Source organism: Centruroides vittatus, unplaced genomic scaffold (genome assembly GCF_030686945.1).
Source record: "Centruroides vittatus isolate TY-2023 unplaced genomic scaffold, ASM3068694v2 contig_364, whole genome shotgun sequence".
NCBI classification, from domain to species: Eukaryota; Metazoa; Arthropoda; class Arachnida; order Scorpiones; family Buthidae; genus Centruroides; species Centruroides vittatus.
This window is the reverse complement of record NW_027122188.1, coordinates 3,813,778-3,839,106: the sequence shown is the minus strand read 5'-3', so window position 1 is coordinate 3,839,106 and position 25,329 is coordinate 3,813,778. Positions and strand designations below refer to the sequence as shown.

The 25,329-nt window shown below is 31.3% G+C and overlaps 1 protein-coding gene across 1 annotated transcript in view; it reads right to left on the bottom strand.

The window, feature by feature from the left end:
* Positions 1-3,068: 3,068 nt before the first annotated feature.
* The window catches only part of LOC136975123 (iduronate 2-sulfatase-like), a 36,466-nt gene continuing 14,205 nt past the window's right edge, over positions 3,069-25,329 (bottom strand). The window contains 5 exon segments of the mRNA XM_067270139.1: positions 3,069-4,456; positions 5,985-6,111; positions 8,966-9,120; positions 9,194-9,422; positions 17,056-17,138. Coding sequence (XP_067126240.1) covers positions 3,747-4,456; positions 5,985-6,111; positions 8,966-9,120; positions 9,194-9,422; positions 17,056-17,138 — 1,304 coding nt within the window. The 3' untranslated portion in view covers positions 3,069-3,746.

Genomic DNA, 25,329 nt, shown 5'->3' with positions numbered 1-25,329 from the left:
AATCAGAATTATTTCTTTAGATGTTCAGAAAATACGGATGTGAATCTGTTATTGGTAACTAGAAGATGCTGAAAATGTATAAAAGAAGACTAAGATCTTTAAATTATATATATAATACATACAGAATCTTTTATAAAAGAATCTTTTTAACCAACAGAGAGAGATATATAATTAATGTTGACAACACTATCGACTAAAAGAACAATGAAAAAGAAGAATGAATTACTAGAAGTTTAAAGAAAAATTTTAAAATTATTTTTGTAAGTGATAATGGAGATTTTTTAAAAGAAAAATTCGTATTCAAAGAAATATTTTTGGTGTTTTTATTATAAAAAAAGGTGACATTTTTATAACTCTAATAATTCAGAACAGGACTACGTAGATCATATATACTGAGAAGCTATAAAAGCATTATGAAAAATTCGAAAAATCATAAAAGTCAACATAAGAAATATAAAGTATATATTGTAATAGTAATAAAGAAAATGACATAAATAAATCAGTATTTTGATCATTTGTTAAATATTTCGAATATTTGCATATCAATCTTAAAATCTGGGAAATATGTAAAAAAATATATTATTATTTATTTAGCAACCTAATCATCATTACACAAAACGAATAAGTTTTGATACAAAAGAAATTCTATCCTAATGACATACGGAAATAAAATCCGTTACAATAATTATAAATTTTAAGCATTTATACAATATTATTTAAGACCAGAGCCGTGGCTACAGCATTTGGTACCAAGACAAATTTAAATATGGCGGCTTTTTTTTAACTGTTTCCGCCCTGCGGGCACTAAGAGGGCCTCTTTTAGTAGGCCCATTATGGGTTCGGCCAGGCCCACAATGGGGCTGCCGGGTGGTGAGGGACGGGGCCCGACATATCCGAACGGACCACCCCCCGAAAAATTCCTGGGGATTTTTCGACCCGTTCGGATTCGATCCCAAGTCCCCCAGAGCGGTAGGCTGCCATCTTAACCGCTCGGCCATCCGGCCGCTATATGGCGGCTTTTGGATAAGACTCATTAGTTTCTTTGTGGCAGTCGATTCATATTCCATTAACAACTTTATAACATATTAAAATGTTTCTTTTTATTTAATAGTTTGAGGGTATGGAATTAAATAAATAATTTTAATGAAGTGAGTCTTTCGGAAAACAATGAAATTATAGGAAACTAGGCGACTGAATATTCTTTTTAATTCGTTAATTAAAACAAATCGACCTTTTCAATTCATCTCCTTTTGAAGAGCCATTCTTAGAGAGCGCTTAAATATTTTCAAATTGCTGATTGCAATATATTTCTGTCTTCAAAAAAGTGCCAAATTTAATCGGATTATCCTAAATAAGTAACGCCCTTTTCATTAACATTTTTATTACACCAAGATGTGATCAGAATCGTTATTTCGCCTCTGTTTTTTTTTTATCTAAGTAAAGTGACAATAAGAAGTCGTATTGTATTTTAAAAATTTTGTGTTTCATTTAAATCTTTTGATCACATAACATTTGTTTTTCTAGTATCTGTAGGATTGTCAGGACTGTACTGAACAGTCTCATGGGCCATATGTTGAACCACCCTGTTTTAAAAGCTTATGATTGATCGAAACGCCATTGTGACTGTGGTATAGAATATGCTCGTAGAATGGGATGATGTGAATTATTATAGAAATTCATTTTGAAAGTACAGCCAATCTTAACGGAATTAACTTTAATTAAACACATTTCTAATACAAGAATTCTGTTTAAATGATCGCTTTTTGAACTAAATTTAAAAAGTTCAACACCGGAACAAGTGACAGTTTACTGGAAATCTAATATTTTAGACCTATTTATAGTCCATTATCAGGATACACAAACATTCAGATATCGGGAGACGTTTCAACATAATATTCAAATTATAAAATTCGTAACTGTTAATACAGTATAAATAGCATTAGATAAACGTCATAAATACATAAAATTGAATAAAACACACGATAAACAATCGTAATTAAACAGGGGCGTATCCGGAGGGTGCACCGCAGCAACCTTCGATACTAAAGCAACCAATTTTGTTATTTTAAAATAAAAATAAATATAATAACGCTTATGGCGTGACTTCAATCTATAAATTAAAAATGATTGTCAGTTTTCGCATCAATCCTCAAATTTTTGAGAATCTGGCAGGATGTGTTGGGACTATCCTCGTTGTATGCCGAATCCACGAAAATCCTTTTTAAAACATGCACAGAAAGACAAGTTTAGAAAAAGAATTCTAAACAAATATCAAAATCATTATTATACTAAATTTATTATAGCATTAATCTTATACGAATAAAGTAGGCCTAATCTTTTACTCTGGAATATAGACATTGTTTTTCAATTCACTTCCTTCTACTTGTATTATTCAATGAAACTTATGTAGTTTTTTCCCGGAAGCCACATTCAACAAGAGGTATTCTTTTGTACAGATATATGCAAGCATTTCAAACATTTTTATACTCCTCCTCGGTCGAATTTCTTCAAAAGTTTCCCATTTAACGTCACATTCAATATAGTATTTTAAAACATTCGGATTGTTTCCGTACATTACAGCAGCATTATTTGACTTTTCCTTTGTGTTTTATTTCGACATTTAACCTAAGGCAGTTATATTTATATACTGGGCAAATGAATTAAGAGTTAAACGTAAGAACTAATTTCGGAACATTTTACTATCGACAGCACCTGAAAATGTATCTAAACTAAATAGATTATATTCAAATATTTTATTCCATGTCATTCAAGCTAACTTTCTAATCCATACGGAACATACCCCCAATATTTTTGTACCAGCAAATTGTCCCTCCTCCTCCTAAAGCACTTTTTTGTGCTATACTACAAAAATTAAAAACTAGATACGAACACAACAACAATATACTGATTCATGAGTACTGTAATTATAATAGTTGTTACTAACAGTCTTAATCTGTTAGACAAACTGTATTCAGTCTTAATGGACAGAAAGCACACATGCATATATATATATAAAATAAAGTGTGTGTAAAAGATTAAGATTCGTATTTATAGAATATCAACAAAAATTATTTATAAAATTTATTTATATATATTCAAAAATCTAACACTGTACAAAACATCTTGGTATGTATTGAATTTCTTACAACAGAACTTTCATTCCATATTTATACAATTGATACATATCATTATTAATTACAACAAAATTAACGGAACAATCATCAGAGTTTTATTTAAAAATAAGAGAATATTATCACTAAATAAATCATTGTCTTATCTGATTTACCATTGTTCAATCTTTCTTATTGCCTTGTTTAAATGTGTACATTATTATTATTAAAATGTAGTATTTTAAAGTTATTTTAGCTGCATCTTTTATAATGTACAGCAATTTATTTTCAAATATTATGCTTGATAAAGTCCAACAATAAACAAAACCAAAAATAGCTTGTCAGATATGAAAAACAAAATATATTATATGAATAAAATTGACTAGAAAATAATATTTAATAAATCATGTAATAACAAAATTAGTTTTAAAAAATACTCTCTCTATAAAGTTCAAAAATTCCATACCACATGGTCAATTAGATGATATTACAATAACTTTTATTCTACACATCAAAAATGTCTCTGTAATTTCAATAGCTTCTAAATTATACAATAAATATTAATTGATATAATATAGCTGACAATACTTCTTACTCTGTCCAGCAGAGACTTTGCTATGTGTTAATAGAATAAAATTAGTACACATTATGGGATGGAAGACTGGAATTCCAACCATTTCTTAGTTGCTCACTTAATTTCTTCATAATATTTTCATAGTTGGGATTATTGGCTTCATTGTTATTTTCCTGTGAATCAGAAGTATGATTATATAATTCCTTTGCATAAACAACTGACCAATCTTGTGAAAATGTTTGTGGAGAAAATTTTATCCATTCGGTATATCGATATTCTTTAGTTCTTATAGTATATCCCATAACTTTAATATCATTTAGGTCTGGTTGATCGCTATTTTTTTGAGGATGTTGAGAAGGTCTGGGATATTGACTAAAGGCTGCTGTCTTCCAAGAAATAGCTTTAATATTGATATATTTTTGTTGCTCAATTATATTTTCTATCAATGGTTTCAGACTAATACCTTCTGTACAAAACTTGACTGATGTTGAATTTTGAGGGCAAATATGTGGTGTTTCCAATTCCATTATATCACAGACAGTTGGAAATATATCAACTAGTTCAACTAATTCATCTGATTCCATGCTTTTTTCTAGATGTGTTTCATTTTTAAATTTTCTTCCTTCAATATAATCTTGCAGAGGTATATATTCAAAAATCCTTCCATTTGTTTCTTCTAATACTTTAGGAATGTAAATCAACAAAGGAACTCTCAATGCATTTTCAAAATTGCTATATTTTGCCCATTCTTGATGTTCACCAAGAGACCAACCTATAGAAATGCAAAAATAAAAATTATCTCTTAGAATTTAAAATATTGAAAATAAAGTTTTACATTTCAAAAAACCCTTGTGATTATAAGCATTGAATTGCATTCTAACTCAATTCTTTTGAATGCTCATAATCATGACATTAAATATAATATTTATATACAAACTTAAAAATTTCCAATTTATTTCAATGAAATAATTATTTTTATTAATTATTTTTGAATAAAATGTGAAGATAAATGTGCAGTATAACTATAACAACATTTGTATACTCAAAAAAGAAAATGTTATAAAGTAGAGAAGCATGAAAGAAAACTAACATTTTTAGTGATACAATGATACAAACTGTTGAATAAATTCAAAATAACTGGATTTGTTAATGATAAACCAAGATTTAGGCATCCGTCTCAAAACATGAAGTATGAAATGCAATTGTGAGAGACTAAGCAAATCAATTTATGTCACATCGTATAACCTCAGTCTGCTTAATTTAATTGTGTGAAAAGTTTTGGCATATTGTAAACTTTATTCTTAAATATTCTATAAATGTACATATTTTATCATTCTGTAATTGAATTAATAAAGTTATCCATTATTTCTCAGAAACAGATATCTACCATATATTATAGAATATATTATTAAATATTTATAAAACTGTCATTTAAAAGAATATCAAACACAGTAAATTTCACTTTGGTAATATACACCAAATGATAACAATATTGAAAATAACATTAGTAAATAATCACTAATATTGTTATAATTCAGTTCATATCAAAATTAGGAAGTCTCAAAATTTTGATTACAAAAGTTCTCTTTTGTAATCAAAATCTGATTATTTTTTTTTCTGGTGAACAGCATGAAAACAAAAAGAAAAAAAACTGTCTATCAGTCTAAATATATAGTTTATAACACAATTGTTATCAGTCATAACAAGGGTTATAAACATTAAGAGTTAATCATTTTAACCATTATTTACTCACAATACAGCAGTTTAAATTGCTGGCATTGTATTTTAAAATTTTACAATGAATATGCACTCATTTTATTTTCATGGATTTTTTTTTATAAACAATTTCATTATTTATATTTATGTATTCAATTATGTTTTTAGAAATTTACAGTAATAATTCTGTTGTATCTCTCTTTATCTTCTGTCTATATATGTTTAGAGGTCAATTTATACAATTCTAAATAGCAATTTTCTTATAAAATTAATTAAAATTTTTGAAGTCAAATGTATTTTTCAAAATACATGAAGTTCGGTTTCAGACAATCAACTTCAAATAAAACGTTTTACAAAAACTTAACAATTGTTTATTATTATTATTATTAAAGTTTTAAATATTTAAGACAGTTTGTTAGGATTCTAGGTTTTAGAATTTAATGAAAATTTTTACATTATTTTCCAAATAGTTGTTTTTCACATATCACTAGTGAAAGGTTAATAACAATATTTAAGCAAAACTGTCATTTTTATTAAACAGTTACTTATGTATAAATATTTTAATTTTATGAAAGAAATATTACCATGATCTCCAACAAACATAATCATTGTATTTTCAGCAAAATTATTTTCTTCTAATGTAGAAAGTAATTTTCCTATCAAATCATCCATATATGATATTGAAGCATAATAACCCTTCTTAATAAATTCCTGTAAAGAAAATATTTTATCACTACATTTTAAAATTATGATAATTTTTAAAAATTTACATGATTATTTTAAAAACATTATCAAAAAACAGAAAGCCAAATCCTAATTATTTGTTGCTCTATAAAACAGAATATAATATAGCAAGTCTTCACTTAATGTCATCAATACATTCTTGAAAATTGATGTTAAGTAAAATGTAATAAAATCAATTTTACCATAGGTTAATTGATATAAACAAGATATAATTCGATTAACATTATTCTAATTGGAGTGTGTTTCAACCTCTAGCATTTATTTCCCATCTCAGACTCAATTTTACTGTTCATAAAGAAAATTCAACAAAATTAATTATAAATGATGTTATAAACATACTTGTATTGATGTTGAGCTCAAAGATTGAAATTGCTCATTGAGTGAAAAAAACGACCACAACACAAATTTCGCTTTGTGGCTGTTTGTAAAAACGACCACAAAGCGAAATTTGTGTTGTGGCTTTCATGATATTTGACCACAACAAGTTGTGGTGATTAAGAAAAGCCCTAACGCATTCTGAACGTTAGCTGATGCAACCACGATACAAAGGATAGGTTGTAACTTGTCAATGGGCCCATTGCAAACACTTGCGGAGTTTGTATTGTGTTCATTCTTGACCAGTGCTGCTGTTTCTAGGGTAATTACCCTTTTCTAGAATAATTTCAGCCTCTCAGAGTAATGTTTCGGGTAGTCTTATATTTAGGGTAAATCTAGGGTAAAACTACCCTGTGTTCTGTAGTCTTATTACTTGTCACGCCACAAGTTTTGCTGGAAAAAGTTTTAGCCTAAAACTATTCTGTTTTTTCCTATAACTGGAAGATTTTAGGATAGGACAACAGAAGCTAAAGAAATAATGCAGATTGGTGGATGCTAGGTACATGGGTGTATACTGTACAGTGATACCTCGGTTTTCGTCGATAATCTGTTCGAAAACAATCGGCGAAAATAACTCTGCAACATTCTCGATTCTCATAAAAACGACCGATTTATTAATAAAAGTACCCAACAAAGTAATTATTTTTAGTAAATTAGTGTTAGAAAACGTTGATATCTTGAGCACCGCAACAGATTTTCCTGAATGATTAAATATTGAAAAGTAACAAAGTTACATTTCTGTATGTGATGAATAATTTTGTTACCTACTCATATAAGATGATTGAAGATAAATACATCATAATGAAAAAGAAAGTTTTATTTTCTTATCATTGCCTCATTATTAGTTACACATCCAGAATGTGTGGTGGCTTTTAACAATAATAAATCCGTCGCACAGTGGTTTTTAACTTTAGCAGCTGATTTTTATTTCATCGTGTGTAGTATATTAAGCACCTACAATTAGTTAAGACCTTTAGCACTTTTTAGCAAAACAAAAGAAATAGATGTGTATTTTTCTCCATAAATTTTTCTATGATATTTTTTTTTAAGTATGAAAATTAAATTTCTAGGAAAACTTATAGAACTAATGTTGTTTGGCATTAAAAATTGTAAATAAAACTGTTTTGAGGCTACAATCCATATTTTAAAGTTACAAACCACTGTGTGTCATATCCTCTATCATTGTTGCATCAGCTAACATTCAGAACACGTTATGGCTTTTCTTAACGTTTGTTTCCGAATTAAATATATTTCGGCAACAAAAAAAGGTGTTTTGTATCTATTAATGGCTTTTCTTAATCACCACAACGCATTGTGGTCAAATATCATGAAAGCCACAACATGAATTTCGCTTTGTGGTCGTTTTTACAAACGGCCATGAAGCGAAATTCGCATTGTGGTCGTTTTTTTCGCTCAATGAGCAATTTCAGTCTTTGAGCCTAACACTGACATAAAATAATGCTAAGTGAGAACTTGCTGTTTAATATTTAAAAACTAACAAACATTTTCCAAAATGTAGAAGTAAAATAATTATATCAAATAAGAGATCTTTTATCCATATTTTATAAACATGATTTTATTCTTTTATATTATTATTATTTTTATTTATAAGGAACAAACCTATAATAATATTTACATTTGTACAAATGTATTATCAAAATTTAAATTACATATAAGTTAATAGCTTAGAATTTAAACATAAATCAGTATCACATTTCTTGTTTAACAGCCATAATGAAAAATGACCACAGATTGTCAAAGCAATCATTCAATAGAGCCTTAAATTCAAAAATCATTCAATGACAGTTATATTTATGATGACAAAATAACATGATGGAGCATGAATCAATAAGATCTGTATTAGATGGAGATTCTACATATAACAATATGTAGACTCTCCATCTAATAGTCATCAAAATTTAGTAGTATGATTACAACTCTAAAATTTGTACAAGGAAATAGGATTGAAAGAATAATTTGGAATACTTTACTGCTTTACTTTGTTATACAGTTTAACAATGTATATATATAAATAAAGCAAAATGGGTACAAGGTAAATTAGAAATACTGTATTTATAAAACAACTTAATAAACCCAAAATTTAACTTTCTTGAAGATGAAACTTGGTGTTGAAAGGACTTTTCTTGAAGATGTTTAATCAAATATAAATGTATTACAAAATGGTCAGCAAAAATAAATTATTTCAAATCCAATACATGCAATAATTTTTTTATTTTAGCTTTGTAGTATTGTATTAGTAATACTATGCAAATTTACATTGACTAATTTGTTTGAGATTTTTTTTAAACATTTTCTTATATCTTAGAAAGATATTAAGTTTTCCATATAATTTCAATTTAAAACTTTATTATATTTCCTAGTTTATTAAAAATATTAATTTATATTTCATATTCATGAAGTTCTAAAATTTTTCAAATGCACTTACTTGAAAATCATCAGGTATTGGTCCGTAAGGAAAACTGATGTTTAGTTTTTCAACATCGTGCCGAGATCTAATATCCATCCAGGGATTCCAAGCAACATCAGGCATACCTTTAGGAATTTGTCTATTTGGAGCAAGATCAATATGAGAATATAAATCTGAAATATTCAATGTATTTATTTTATTATTCAAAAATACATTATTACAGAATTTGTTTCAAATGTTATGAGCACTATAAATTTGCATATTCTTTAGGAAATTTAAATGAAATGTGAGGTTTATGTAGACCAACAGCTAGAAAAAATGGTTTATAGTTTTCAGATTTTTCTTTAGAATAATTTCCTATAAACTTTTGAGCTTGATTTATTATTTGCAAATCTGGTAAGGTTCCATCTGGTTGTTCAGTTACGTTAACGGGACAATATAAGTTGTTAAATTTTCCAGTAGATGTGTAACAGTCCTAAATAAATTCAGTTTATATTTAAATAAATTTTTTATTGTTACAAAATATATAAAGTAGTATAACAATCTAAATAACACACTCAGCACTGAGAAAGTTAATAAATTTACTTAATCATTTTATTCTTACTGAAAAGTGGAGTAACCCTACTTTCAAACTTCATTGTAGAGGTGTTTCACCAACTAGGTGTTGGACTTTTGCTCACATTTGTATTTAATTTTTTCTTTAAAATGATTAAATTTAAATCATTTTTTGGTAATTAACTAATAAAAGTGGAATTGTTTTGCCAAATTAAGATGTAATATGTTTCTTTATGTACTTAAAATATTTTCAAGGCACATTCATTACATCCATTTTTTTGATTCTCATCATAAATTTTACAACAACTTTTCAGTAAGAAATTCTAGATAAAAAATATTTGGATACCCAGTGGTATCTTTCTTATAAAAAGGGATCATAGTGTGACATTTTAAAAAAGGGGAAGGTTGGAGTCACATATTTCAAATTTGTTGGAGTCAAAATATTTGTTTACCTACTCCTCCACACTGATTCAAGTGCACATCTTATAAGTATTGCAAAATTATAGACAACTATTGACAACAAATTGGAGTTAGTTAAATGTATAGTTTAGTCTTCTTATGGTGATAAAAATTATGATGGTTAGTTGTTTGATTTCTAAAAAAATTATGATCAATTATGTGTATGGATGCTAAAATCATTACTTTACACAAAACAGAGTATCAGTTTTGGCTTCTGAAGGTCTTATTTATAGCATTGATAAATGCTAATAAAAAATATAGGAAGACATTTCTAGTCATGATATTCAAGGTTTAATTCCTTTGATGCACATTATTTACAGAATCAAACACACAAAACACTATCTTAAATTTAAAATATGTTTACTCAAAATTTGTAATAGTAATTGTAGTTTTTCTTATTTTAATGATTCACTACAAAATTTAAAATATGTTGAATGTTGAATTTTATTATAATATATAATAAAATTCATCATTCATTACAAAATTATAAACACATCCACTTTTTTGTAAGTTTTTAGATTAAAATTAAAAAGTTTGATATTTTGTAAATACAATCTATTAGCTTATGGTCTTAATAGTACATTTATTAATTTTTATAACAAATCAAACAAAAATAATAACAAGTAGTTTCATTTTTTGTTCTGTTGCAAAAATATAAACACACCTTACTTATTTCTATTTTAAACTATTATTAAAATTTGGTTTAAATTTCCACCATTAGAGTTTGTTAATGATTATCTTAAATCATAATTAACAGTTTACAACAATACCTAATGGAACCACAGTGTCAGAGACAGATTCATGAAATTTGCTTTTCTCATGGTTCTGATAAATCTTTGAGGCAAATTTCAGCTGCTATTAATTGCTCTACATGTGCTGTAAGAAATGTTTTAGCTCAAGAAGAGAATTAAGGCAAAAACACAAGACCAGGAAGGCCAAAAAGTTTAACTCCCAGAGGTAAATGTAGGATTTTTCAACTTTTAACTGTTAATAACATATCACTAAGAAAAGTCATAGCAAGTTTACAGTAATTAAATTTTGATGTAACATTTCTTGATATTTTTATGAATATTTTTCTGTCAATGAAAACTAAATTTGCTGTATCACTATCAGAAACCTGCCCATGTTATTACACATCCTCCTCCTTGTTCTTTACTCATTCTAACTTTACTTTTTATCAAATCATGCCAATACAGGTATACCTCACATTACATCGGTAATTGGTTCCAGGAGAGGTGACTTAAGTTGAATTTGTCACTAGGCTAAACCACAAATAACCATTCCCAGTTCTATACTTTATCTCTTAATGCATTTTTAATAACATAAGAATCTATTTTAAGCTTACAAACAAATTACTTTTTCTCTGTACTATATTAAAAACTAAAATTTATCTAAATTTACAAATATACGTACAGTATGTACATACTTGTAAATGTACATGTTTACAATTTGGCAATGTTTACAGTATATTGTGGATTCTATTTGTTAATGTGGTTTGCTCTAAGACATCATAAAATAAAATGATTTTGTAAGGTTAAATAACAAATACAGTTTTTAAAATTATTTTGCGATAACAGAAAATAAACTAATTTATGTTAAATTTACCTATAAAGAACAGTAAATAAGATGACAACACAGAGTCACAAATGTTTTCATATTTTGTTCTCTAGAATTTATGATGTACAGTATTAACATTTACTGTAAATGTATGTATTTTAATATGATTTTATATACTTTTATTCTTATTTATTGTATAGTAACATGATTTTATGTACTTCTAATGCTTTTCTAGTGATATTACAACTTCAGTATTTGTGGCGGACAGATGTAAAGTCAAATAAAATGATTTAAACTGGATTTTTTTTATATATATTTTTTTTGACAAACAACATATAATCGAGAACGACTTACTCGAAATGATGTAACCCAAGGTATACCTGTAGTAGGAAAATCCATCTGGTCAATCTATATTCCACTTTCTTTTGGTCAAAAAATATAATTTATTTCCATTCATTAATCTATATCATCATATTATTTTTTGTCCACTTCAATCTTGCTATTTATGATAATCAGTTAAAAATGAAAGCCAAACCTAAATTATGTATTTAGTAATTTCATTTCATATTTGATGTCTCCAAACAGTTGTATGACACATTGGAGATGATAAACTTGCTGTGGCTTTGCTAAGTGACATGTTATTAACAGTTAAAAGTTGAAAAACCCTATATAGAAACATAACTAAACAATCACCTTAAATAATTGAGATATAACACTGCTGAATTAATGAATAATACGAATTTGCTACTAGAGGTAGATGTTAGGCATAATCTCTAAACTAAACTAATAATTATAATTTTAATAATTTAATAAATAATTTAGAATCATCTGGAAAAAAGAACTGATCCGAGGTAAGGCTTGAACTTGCAACTTTCACTTGGTGTGCTTTCTCACAGCCTTCTTTTCCAGATGTGTTTAAATTTAGATATAGTCTTACACAGTTAATCAAAGAACTGGCTGGGGATGATTCCTATGCCCACAATCTACGTAAAACTCCACAACAGCAGTTTTCAGATTCAGATTTTATTTAAACGTTTATTGTACATTACCTGTACTACTAATGTTTTACACCCTGCAAGGTATATATCTAGAAGCAAAGGCTAGCTTGGAGTCTGGGTGGTGCAACTGGAATGCAGAATTTGCAGATTCAAGCTCCGTCCCAGTTCAGTTTTCTTCTTCCAGATGATTCATAATTTTAATAATTTAATAAATAATTTAAATTATTAATTTAGTTAATAGACGGCACCTAACGTCTACCTCTAGCTTTTTCCATGCGGTTAGGTACCGATCGGTCTGTATCACATGATTTCTTCGTTTATCGGTGATGTGAAACGTACCGATCGGTCCAAATTAAAAAATTAATCAAAAACTTCGATTAATTTGCATTATATTCGAGTTTTCCAGAGTTCTTAGCTTTGATTCGCTCTTCTGTATGTCGATTGACTTTGTTTAAGCCAATAAACGTTTTGTTACCACCCCTGGGCCATAAATATTTTGGTAAATACATCCCCTACTATTCTACAGTAAATCTTCGCAGTTAACTACACAGTTGGCTGAAAACAATCAAAGGGAAACTCCTTCTACAGTTTTATTGAGTCTCTTCTGTCTTTGTTGACGTTACTTTAACTAATCACTTATGACTTATGAAACGAAAAAATTGCCGCAAAAAGCCCCGCCTCCAACCTTTGAAGTAAAATGTAAACAATCACTGTAAATTCACTTTTTAAATCGATTTTTAATTCTAATTAACTAATTTAATGCACTTAGACATTAAATTAGCTAATTCGACAATATTTAGGAGAGTAAATATGTTTTTAAAACTATCTAGCGATAAATATTCCCGGGAAACTCCACCTTCCTATAGTAAGTCTATGGAAGGTGTTCGCGCTGTTAATTTGGCTTTAAAATTTTTGTCAAATGAATTCATATATATTTTGAATACATTTAATTATTTTAAAAAAGTAAGAGCAAAGCTCTACGACTGACACAGTGGTATAGCTGACTAATCGGTGTCGCTTCACGATAACAATTGACTACTCATCCCAGCTAAGTAATTAGAGACATAGTGTGAATAATGGCAATAACTTCTCCCCCGCTCTAGGTAGAAAGCTGCGGTTTGTTTTGTTTAATAGAGGACAGATATTTCTATCTAACAGTACAGTACAAAGTACTGTACTGTTAGATAGTATATGATGTACAGTACAAAGTTCAGCGATTCTCTGTAAATTAATTTTTTTTTTTTTTTGTTCGTAACATTCAGATTTGTTCGTAAACGTCATATTATTTTAAATATGTATAAAACTAAAAATTATACAACCGTAAACTGTAATATGTTTTTAATCAAACACAAAAAACAGATTGAATATAGTGCGATATTGAAGCGAAATATCGCGATTTAAAAAATTACCCAAAAAACGCAAAAATGCGCCGCATAACGAATTCCACCTATTTACTTAATGCTAAAGGTTTTCCGCATGGAAAGGGCTAGTAGGAAATTACTTAGCATCAATCATTAATTTAGCAGTGTTATAGCCCAATTATTTAAGGTGCTTGTTTGGTTATGTTTCTACATACATATCGGGCTTGCAATGCTTGATATACTTATGAAAAACCCTACATTCATCTGGGAGTTAAACTGTTTGGTCTTCCTGGTCTTATGTTTTTGCCTTAATTCTCTCCTTAAGCTAAAACATTTCTTACAGAATGTGTAGAGCAATTAATAGCAGCTGAAATTTGTCTCAATGATTTACCAGAACCATGAGAAAAGTAAATTTTATGAATCTCTGTCTCTGACAACATAAGCCTAGATTCTACTAATACGAAACAAATGATAAATGACATGCAATAATTATACATAGTATATATTTATGTGTAGCTGATGAGGGTCTTTTGTACCAAAATGCATACCAGTAATAAAGTTGCATTCTGATGATAGAAGGCCATTTTGATGTTTGCAGAGTGATAAGTCTGTTATCTCTACTATAATATTTGAGATTTGATTTTCAGCAATTTTTGAGACAAGCTCTTATATATTTTTTTTTGTGATGAATTCATTTTAATGATTTGATTAATTGAATTTTCATTAAATAAATCATTTGTTGTTATTAAATTACTTTAGTTAAATTCTCATGATTTTGCAGATATTTAATGTCAATATAATAATATAATATTGGTAAAGCCTTTTGTCCTATACTTTATTTCTTCATATGTACAACAACATGGTTATATTTGAAGGACAATCACACTACAGATTGTAGATTGACACACTGATGTTCTTTACTCTATATCTCTTTTTGTATTTCTTTGTGTATTTATACCTCTATATGTACACCATTGTTTGATATTTATTCTGTACTATAATAGTTTACTATTACTGAAAAAGGCCTTTTCAGTAATAGTAAATTAATATAGTACAGAATAAATATCAAACAATGGTGTACATATTTTAGAATAAAAAAAAAAGATATAACCATACTGTATACTAACTATGGTTATATCTAAATTAATAGTTCTTGAAGTGAAAATCGAACAAAAGTCTGGGTAGCATAATTGGCAACACATCTTCATGGTAAGTGGTAGTTGCAGGTTCAAGTCGTAATGTGGGCTGATTCTTTTCTTCCAGAACCTTCTACATTAATAATTATTATTTTTATTTATTTATTTTAGTACAAGGTACAAATACCCTTTGTACATTAATAAATATTAATTTAATTATTAAATTTAATAAGAGATGGCATCTGTTGCCTATCTCTAGGCTAAATAACTCAGAATTTAATTATTAATAGATTAATTGGGCTATATTACTATTAATGATTATTATTAACAACATAGCCCGATCCAATGAGGAAATCATTTGTCTTTAGTATGAATTGGAGTTTCCTAAAATAATTCAAGATGACTTAATATTGTTTTAAATCTATAATAAATTAAATATTTTAGTAATGTCAAAATTAGCATATTTACTTGCATATATGATGAGGTTTTTATTCATTTTTCACTGCTTCAAAAACCTAGGTTGTCCTATATGCACGAACAAAGGTTTCTTTGTGTTTTTGCAATAATTTTTGTGAAAAGTGTATAGTTCATGCTGCCATTATAGCAGGGTGCTATTGAGGTCAAGGTGAATGTTGCTTTCAAAGAGATGATCCGAAAATAGCTGGTCACTTAGTAATGATTATAAATGTAGTTATTTCATATTTCTTAAATTGGTATTTTTAATGAATATTTGCACATTCTGAATCATTAAAAATAAAGTTTTTCCAGTCATGCACATTATAATCTTTTGATTTTGCTATGTGGGTATCAGGTGTGTGGAAAAGCATTCCTCCAGAGCTGATAGCAAAGTCATTCAGGAAATACTGCATTTCAAATTCACTTGACAGATCAGATGATGCTTTGTGGAGTGAGAGTGAAAAACAGGAGTTATAATGAAGCTTCGGAAGGAGAGTGAGTAGACAAAAGGTGATAGCATCAAGAAAACATGGTTGTTAACCTTAATATGTGCATTTGATAATATTTTATTTGTAATTAAATGAAATAAAATTAGAATTGTATTAATAAATCTAATTTACTTTATTTCGATCTTTAAAGTCACACCTCATTTTATATGTGAGATCGTCTTATATGCGAGTAAATACAATATTTATTTTACAAAATTGAAAATTTTTTTAACTTTATACCAAACTAGCAAATGTGCCTAGATTTGCTCAGGCAAATAATTTGGATGATTTGGTAAATATTGTATGTTTGGAAATTAAGTTATTACTATCAAAAACAAAAAATCACATCTAAAATAGACAGTAAAAGCTATTCTTCAGGTTAAGTCTTAATCTTCTCCCTCTCCCCATGGGGGAATTTTGAAAAATCCCTTCTTAGTGTGCATTTTCATGACATACCCTAACTGTGTACCAAATTTTACCTCTTTAGGTTTAGCAGTTTGCTCTGGGCGATGATGAATCAATCACTCAGTCAGGAGATGTAATTTTACATATATATATATATATAACTGACATATGAATTAATAAGTACAGACAACTTCCAACAGATATTAAATTTAATGATGATAATTTTAAATTACTATTTAAAATTATCATCATTAAATATCAAAATTGGCACTACTGACCCAGCACTGACGTTAAACAATTGTCCAATCGTTTCAAAATCTGTTTGAAACCAAACCATTCATAACCATGTTAAAAAAGCATTAATAACATTCAAATTAAACTGATTATGATATTAAGTGATGTACAGTAATTTGACATCTATATTATTTAAAATATATTTTACTCCTAGTGTGTTCATTAGAGAATAAATGAGATTCGATTAACAGTACCATTGTTTCTTTTTTTAAAAATAATTCTAGCTCTATTAATCAATTTATGAAATGAAATACAGCGAGAAAAGTATATTTAGTTATACTTTATTATGTAAACTAAACTAGGTCAAGTTACTTACATTCTTATCAAAAATTAATTCATTAAATAATAATCCAAATATTTTAAGAAAATTATAAACCATAATCAAGAACTGAAACTTACTTTTCTGTATGCCAATGTTGAAGGATGATATGGCTTATCTGACCAACTATATGGGTAATCATCAGTGTCTCCTGAAGATGTGCCTACAATAAATTTTTCCAATTACATTCTTAATAAAATTTATTTTATATTTTCAACTATCTCCACTTCAGAAATCATTTTAAGTACACTATTTTCAGTTATTTAAGCAAATTAGCATCTTTTGAATTAGCCAAAAATTATATTCTAGATTTAGATTTACATTAAATTCATTAAACAGAAGTATTTAATAAAGGAAGAATACATAAAATTAAGAATATGATATGTAAACAATTATTTGACAATTTGGAACAAAGTTAAACGGTTTTTGAAACAAATAATAATCAGATGAAATCAGAATAGATCGAAGTCAGACCAGATAGTTTAAAACAATACAATTTATTTAAATTTAAATACTAGAAAAAACCTTTTTATAAAAACATATATGGGAAAACAAATATTGGACCGATTAATACAAATTATAATCAAAAGATCCCAGTAATTATAAGATATTTTCTTATATATTGCTCAATTACAGCCAATAATTATTTGGAGAAAGATAAGATTTGCACAAAGAAATACCATTCTGTTAATAATGACTAGATATAAGTCAAAAATAAAAATATAAACTTAATTTGAACATTAAGAGATGGTCAAATTATATTTTGGTGATATTTTATTCAGTTACAGCAAAAATTATTTTTCCTACTTTGGATTTTAGACTATGTAAAAATGATATATTGAAAGTCCACAAAAAATTGGCACCATTATGATAATAAATACTTACCAAAATATTACCAAAGTTTTTTTTATGGTAACCAGAACTTTAGTAGTTGTTTTTATTATGATATGAGGGTAATCCCAAAAGTAAGGTCTCCTATTTTTTTTAAAATACAAAGAAACGTTTATTTTCAATAAAGTTCATATCATTTTAAAGCTTGAACATTTACCTATTTTTCTACAAAATCGCCATTTTGGTTGATGCATTTTTGTAGCTGCTGTGGCAATTTTTGTATGCCCATGTCATACCAGCTTGCCTCCATGTCATCCCATCTTACACATACCTTCCAATATTGCAACTTTTCCATTAAAATCCTATGAATGGTGTTTTGGAAAATCCCAAAAACCAAAATACAGAGATTATCCAGAGCGATTCACTAATCTTCATGCATGGTTTGCTCAACCTCCACGACTGTCTCATCGGAAATTGACAGTCTCTCGCTTCTTTCTTCATTGTGAATTTCAGTATGATCAGCTGCAAACTCTCTACACCACTTGAGGACATTTTTTGACATCTATGCATGACTCACCATACACTTCCATCAATTGACGATGAATTTCAATCGGTTTAACATAACATGGCAGCGAGCTGGTATGACATGGGCATATAAAAATTGCCACAGTGCATACAAAAATGCATTGAAATAGCGATTATGTAGAGATGTAGAATATGTGTTATGTAGAGAAATAGATATAATATTATAATATATTATAATAATATATATTATAATATATAATATGTATTATGTAGAGAAATAGATAAATGTTCAAGCTTTAAAATGACATGAACATTATTGAAAATAAACGTTTCTTTGTATTTAAAAAAAAAATAGGAGACCTTACTTTTGTGATTACCCTCGTATACTGAAAATAGAGGATTAATAGTTACAAAAGAGAATATTCAAAATCCTTCTTTTGAGGAAGTTTTATTTAAAATAAAAATTATAATATTTGTTAATCAACATCTTTCAAAATAGTAAAAGCAAGCTTTCAAAATTTAGTCTGAATAAGAATGAAGGGAGGAATTGGATTGATAGGATAAGGCAATAATACATATGGAATCTGCCAAGAAAAAGTGCCTTGTGGGATGCCTTTCTATGAGAAACTGACTCTTATTTAGGTGTTAGACAAAGTCAAAGACTCTATGTGAACAGCCTGTTGATGAGATGCAAACCCATGATCAACTATCAGTGTTTAGTAGTGTCGATATCGATATCGATTTGGCTTCTGGTGGGCAAATAAAAAGAAGAAAAAATTGATATCTGAACTACAGGTCTACATAATTATGATTATTTAAAATTCATAAACTACAAGCAGAAAACTCAAATTTTACATTATGTGTAACTACTCTGGAAAAAATGATCAGCAGGTAAATTTAAAGCATAAAATGCATTAAAAATTTCATGAAAAGTTTATAATTAAAAACTAAAAATATCATCATTGTCATCATTCTGTGGTGTACATACAAGTGGTACCATACGGTCCGCGAACGAAAGTACAGAAAGACTTTACAACAAATATACAGATGTTCAAAGTCCCTTTATTTCACTTTGTACAAATAAGTTTTATCAGGAATCCCAACTGGTTACATAAAACCCTTAGATTCGGCGAGGCTTTCACAAAACTCCTGGTACCAAACAAGGCCCGAAGTGACCGTTCCCCGATCGCGCGACAATAAAATTTTGGGGAAAAACGCGTAACTAACCTAACTTAATTCTAACTTAAATCTAACTTAATACTAAAAGAAAAATGAGGGGATAGGAAAGTGGGAAGAAACGAGAATTGAAAAAAGTGTCTTCACCCGGGATTTTTCTATTTTCAGGACGATACGCACTTTGGGGATGGTCTCGGTTCTGTTATCGACTTCCGTCTTTCGGATTCTCTCCTCTATATCGTTATTTGACACTTACGTTCTCTTACTCGGTCCCTGTATGGACGGCCTCAAACTTCTTCTATCTCGACCAACTTCTTTTCGAGCTCCTCACACGTCTGATCTCCCTCGTGTCTCGTCCAAAAGTGATCTATATTCGGGTGCTATCCACCTGGCTGCACCTTCTATTGTTCCGTGTTCCGATTCTTAGAACTGCTCATTCCACCCCAAGGCGATAACGGTCTTTGAAAGTTTAGGAAAGGAGAAGACAAAGAAACAAAGGAAAGACTAAGACTAACTAAAATTAACAAATATAAGTATATTATTATGGCCGACGGCCACATACGCCCCCGCCAAGAGTCAGACACCGTAATGTAGTCTACGGTAGTTTACTCGATTACCGCGCAAATTATAACGAGGCTGCATTTCAGCCTCTCCTGCAGTCCTAGGATTATCTTCAGAGTCACGTAAATGACCATTTCTCGGAAGATGCTGGGTAGGATTTGGCATCGGGTTTCCTTGAGGAACCCAGGCTCTTATGCATTCCTCCACATCTTCCTCCTCCATGCCTTCTAGTTCCTTATGTGCTACATTCTTGCTACGGGGCCGGTGGTGTGTTCTTCGTTTCGTATTCCTGTATATCGGTGAATAACATAATTTTATCCGATCTGTGTGTATAGTCCCTTTGCTAGTCCCGTTGTTATCACCTAATTCCACAGTGACGGGCCCTAAAACGCGCAGGATACGATATGGCCCCATATATTTGGGAGAGAACTTCCCAGAATTTTTTTTTCCTCCCCTTTTGAAGTAGCCATACCCTTTGGCCCTCTTTCCAAGGATTACATTTTCTTCCATTATTTATCCGCCCTCTATTGTTTGCGTTGCGCTACCTCCCCAAATTATACGCCGTTCTCCTTAATACATTTAATTTTTTAATGAATTCTGGGTTTTGACATCGACTTTGGCGATCATTCCAACCGTCTTCCTCTGGAAATGCACCCGGGAAACGTGGGTCGAACCCGTACAATAAAAAGGCTGGGGATTCTTTAGTAGCTGAATGGGTAGAGTTATTGTATGCGAAGAGAGCCGGATTTACAAATTCATCCCAATTACGGTCACCGCCATCCGATATCCTTGCTATTATTCTGCATATGGTCTTATTGAAACGCTCGCAAACTGAGTTGGAACATGGGCGGTAGGCAGTAGTCACGTTATGCCTTATTTGGAGCTCGTTACATATCTCTTGGAATAAGTTGGAAGTAAAATTCGCCCCCCGATCCGAAATAATGATCTCCAGACAACCATATCTGCACACCAGGCTATTAAAAATTGCGTCAGTCACTACTTGAGTCGATTGATTGCGAATCGGTACTCCCTCAGCAAACCGGGTATAAACATCAACAATAGTGAGAATATACCTATTCCCTATGGGGGACGTTTGGAGAGGGCCTATGATATCAATTGCTACCTTTTGTAGTGGAAATTCTGCTGTTTCTGTCTCCTGGAAGGGTGCACGACTTCTATGAATGTTATACTTTTGACAAGTCTTACAACCCCTTATGATACATTTAACCCTCTTTTTTAAATCTCTGATGTGATAATACTTATCAACCAGACTATATGTTTTCTCAACCCCAAGGTGTCCCGATAATGGTGAACTGTGGAAAGACCATATAACTTGGTCCGCCATCTCATCCCCGACACACACACGGGTTCAATTTCGAAGCCCCATTCTTCCCGGCTTCACATGCACAACTACGTCACCTTCTAAAGCGAATTCTGGCTGAATACCCCCAGTTGGGCTATACTGGTCATGACTTTGACGTTCCCAGTTCTCGCATATCTTCTTCAAGAATTCATCCCTTCCCTGAGATGCCACGATCTTTCGCCACAATTCCTGATTATCTAAGACAGTATGACATACTCTGTTATCTACCCTTTTCTTTCTAAAATTAGGCCGTGATAACGCATCAGCTATGCTATTATGCTTTCCCTTCACATGACTTATTTTTAGCTCATAATCGTTCAATTCCATCGACCACCTCATGAGTCTTTTGTTGTGGTTTTTCATGTTACTCACAAACATGAGTGGTTTGTGGTCGGTATGCAACTCGACGGGATAACCTAATATGATCGGTCTAAAATGGCGTAGAGATAAAACCATAGCTAAACATTCCTTTTCTATGGTTGAGTAGTTTCTCTCGGCACCATTGAATTTCCTGCTAAAATATCCCACAGGGTAAAAATCGTCTCCTTCCATTTGTCCTAACACTGCACCGGCGCAGTCCTCTGATGCGTCGGTATATAATTGAAATGGAGACTCAAAATCGGGGTGCTTTAAGAGAGGGGGTGTTGACAACGCAACCTTAAAGTCTTCGAAGCTCTTTTTGCAATTCACATCCCAAACAAATTTCCGATTTTTCTTTGTTAAATTTGTCAGGGGTAGAGCTATGTCAGAAAATCTTGGTATAAAATTCCTAAAGAAACCAATCATACCCAAAAAGCTCCGGACTCCTTTCACATTGCTAGGTGGTTCGATTTTGCGAATGGCCTTCACATTATCCTCGTCAAGGAGTATCCCGTTTTGGTTTATAACATGCCCCAGGTAGCGGACTTCCTTTACGATGAATTGACTTTTAGTGGGATGCAACTTCAAATTAACCCTGTTCAGCGTCCCTATATCATCATCAAGTAAATCAATATGCTCATCTAAGGATTTGGAAAAGAGCACAATGTCGTCTTGGAAGACGTGGCAATTTATCCCTATGAAACGGGCCAAGATTTTAGACATGACAGCTTGAAAAAAACGGCCGCTATTTTTTGCACCCTGGGGCAGGTGGCACATCTGATATTTGCCCCAAGGGGTCGAGAAGGCAAATATGTGCCTCACAGATGCGCCAAGGCCAATCTGGAAATATCCAGATTTGAGATCCAACACGGAGAAATATTTACTACCGTGGAATTTGCTTAGGATCTCGTCTATGCGGGATATGGGGAATTCTTGCGATGTTGTAAGGTCATTTATGCGTCTGAGGTCCAATGTCATCCGGATTTCGCCGTTACTCTTCTCGACAATGTGAATTGGGGAGTTCCATGCGGAGGAGCTCTCCTCGATAATTCCCGCCTTCAAATATGATTTTGTCAATGCTTTTAACCGTGATAAGTAGCATTCAGGGATCCGGTATTGACGCGTGCTTACGGGACTAGTTTGATCTATTGTGGATTTGTGTAATTCGCCTACCATCCCTGTTAGCTCCTCTATGGATTCAGCGATGCACTCAGGGTATTTCTTAAATATCTCGTAAACCCTCTCCCTTTCGACATGACTTAGGCCATCTAAACCTTTAATCCCTACTGGAGCAGTGTTCAAACAATCATTACACATTTTCCCTTTTTGGTTATGGTTGGTCGTGCTCCCTTCCATGGTTACCCTTAACCCATCAATAATTTTAAAAGTTTTATTGATAACGTCCATTCCCAGTATGCCATCGTAACCTATATGATCAGGAAATTGCATACAGGCTATAGTTGTGCTACATAATTGATCTTTGTAATTTATGTCAACGCGCAGGGTTCTCTCGCACTTGGTAACAGTCCCGTTTATACCCCTAATCCCTATATTTTCCCCTTCTAATGTTGCACTATTTATACAACTGAGCGAAAGATCCTACATTGCTATGGAATTTAAGATCGATTTTTCTGCCCCCGTATCTAATAAGAAAGTAAATGTAATACCCTCGATCTTACCCTTGATGAGGGGGAGGCCTTTACTTTATTTGAATACTCTATCGGCCATTATGATTTTTATTGTAGGAGCATGATGCTGACCCCCATAATGCTCCCTCACTAGTTTAAACGGATGTCTCTCCGTTTCGAACAGTTACGGGCGAAATGCCTTACATCACCGCAGGCGTAACATCTTCTGCTAGTCGTCCTCTTCTCCCGGTCTATACTATTTAATAACTTGCTAACTGCATCCGAAAGCGTTTCGATCTTCCTTTCCAATTCACCCATTCTTTTTTCACCATTATCTACCTGTGCTCTAAGGTTATCCCGCTCTTTGACTATTGTCTCTATCTCTTTTGTTGCAGCGTTGACTCCTTTCCGCTCAAAATAACCGTTACATTCAATCTCTATTGCCTCTTCAGCCTCAGCTATCTCAAAAGCCTCCTCCAAAGGAAGGGACCGTCCTTTGGGAACGTCCTTAAAACATTACTTTTCATCTTCCCTCTTAACCCTTTAATGAAATGCTCTGTTATGATATCATCGCGTAATAGGCTTATTTTATTATTATCCTTGACTGCTCTTGCTAACAGCGTTTTTGTTCGTATCGAAAAGTCAGTGACTGATTCATTAATTCCCTGTTTTAGATTTAACAATTGGTCGACAATGTCTTTGTCGCTGGATTCCCTTTTGTGGAAACATTTAACTAAATTGTGCTTAATCTCGTCATAAGATTCCGGATACTGTTCCAATAGACAGAGGAAGGTCGTCAAGGGTTCACCTTTCAACCTCGACTGCAAAACCGCGACCTTTACCTCATTGTTCCAACCAGCCAATCTAGTGATATTCTCGACCGTCTGAAAAAATTGTTTTATATTCAAGGTATCACTTTGTGATCCAGAGAACGTAGGGATCATACCTAAAAAACCGGTGACGACTAAGGGCGGACTGTGGTTGACCCCGTCACTGGCTATAGAGCTCTCAACCTGATTACTAGTAGCCATTAACACACAATACGTAGTATATAACACAAATAAACAAATAACCACGCGGGAACACAAGGGACAGGAGTGGTACGACTTTTGTTAAAGTTGGGATCCTGTTGCGGACGCCATTGTGGTGTACATACAAGTGGTACCGTACGGTCCGCGAACGAAAGTACAGAAAGACTTTACAACAAATATACAGATGTTCAAAGTCCCTTTATTTCACTTTGTACAAATAAGTTTTATCAGGAATCCCAACTGGTTACATAAAACCCTTAGATTCGGCGAGGCTTTCACAAAACTCCTGGTACCAAACAAGGCCCGAAGTGACCGTTCCCCGATCGCGCGACAATAAAATTTTGGGGAAAAACGCGTAACTAACCTAACTTAATTCTAACTTAAATCTAACTTAATACTAAAAGAAAAATGAGGGGATAGGAAAGTGGGAAGAAACGAGAATTGAAAAAAGTGTCTTCACCCGGGATTTTTCTATTTTCAGGACGATACGCACTTTGGGGATGGTCTCGGTTCTGTTATCGACTTCCGTCTTTCGGATTCTCTCCTCTATATCGTTATTTGACACTTACGTTCTCTTACTCGGTCCCTGTATGGACGGCCTCAAACTTCTTCTATCTCGACCAACTTCTTTTCGAGCTCCTCACACGTCTGATCTCCCTCGTGTCTCGTCCAAAAGTGATCTATATTCGGGCGCTATCCACCCGGCTGCACCTTCTATTGTTCCGTGTTCCGATTCTTAGAACCGCTCATTCCACCCCAAAGCGATAACGGTCTTTGAAAGTTTAGGAAAGGAGAAGACAAAGAAACAAAGGAAAGACTAAGACTAACTAAAATTAACAAATATAAGTATATTATTATGGCCGACGGCCACAATTCTTT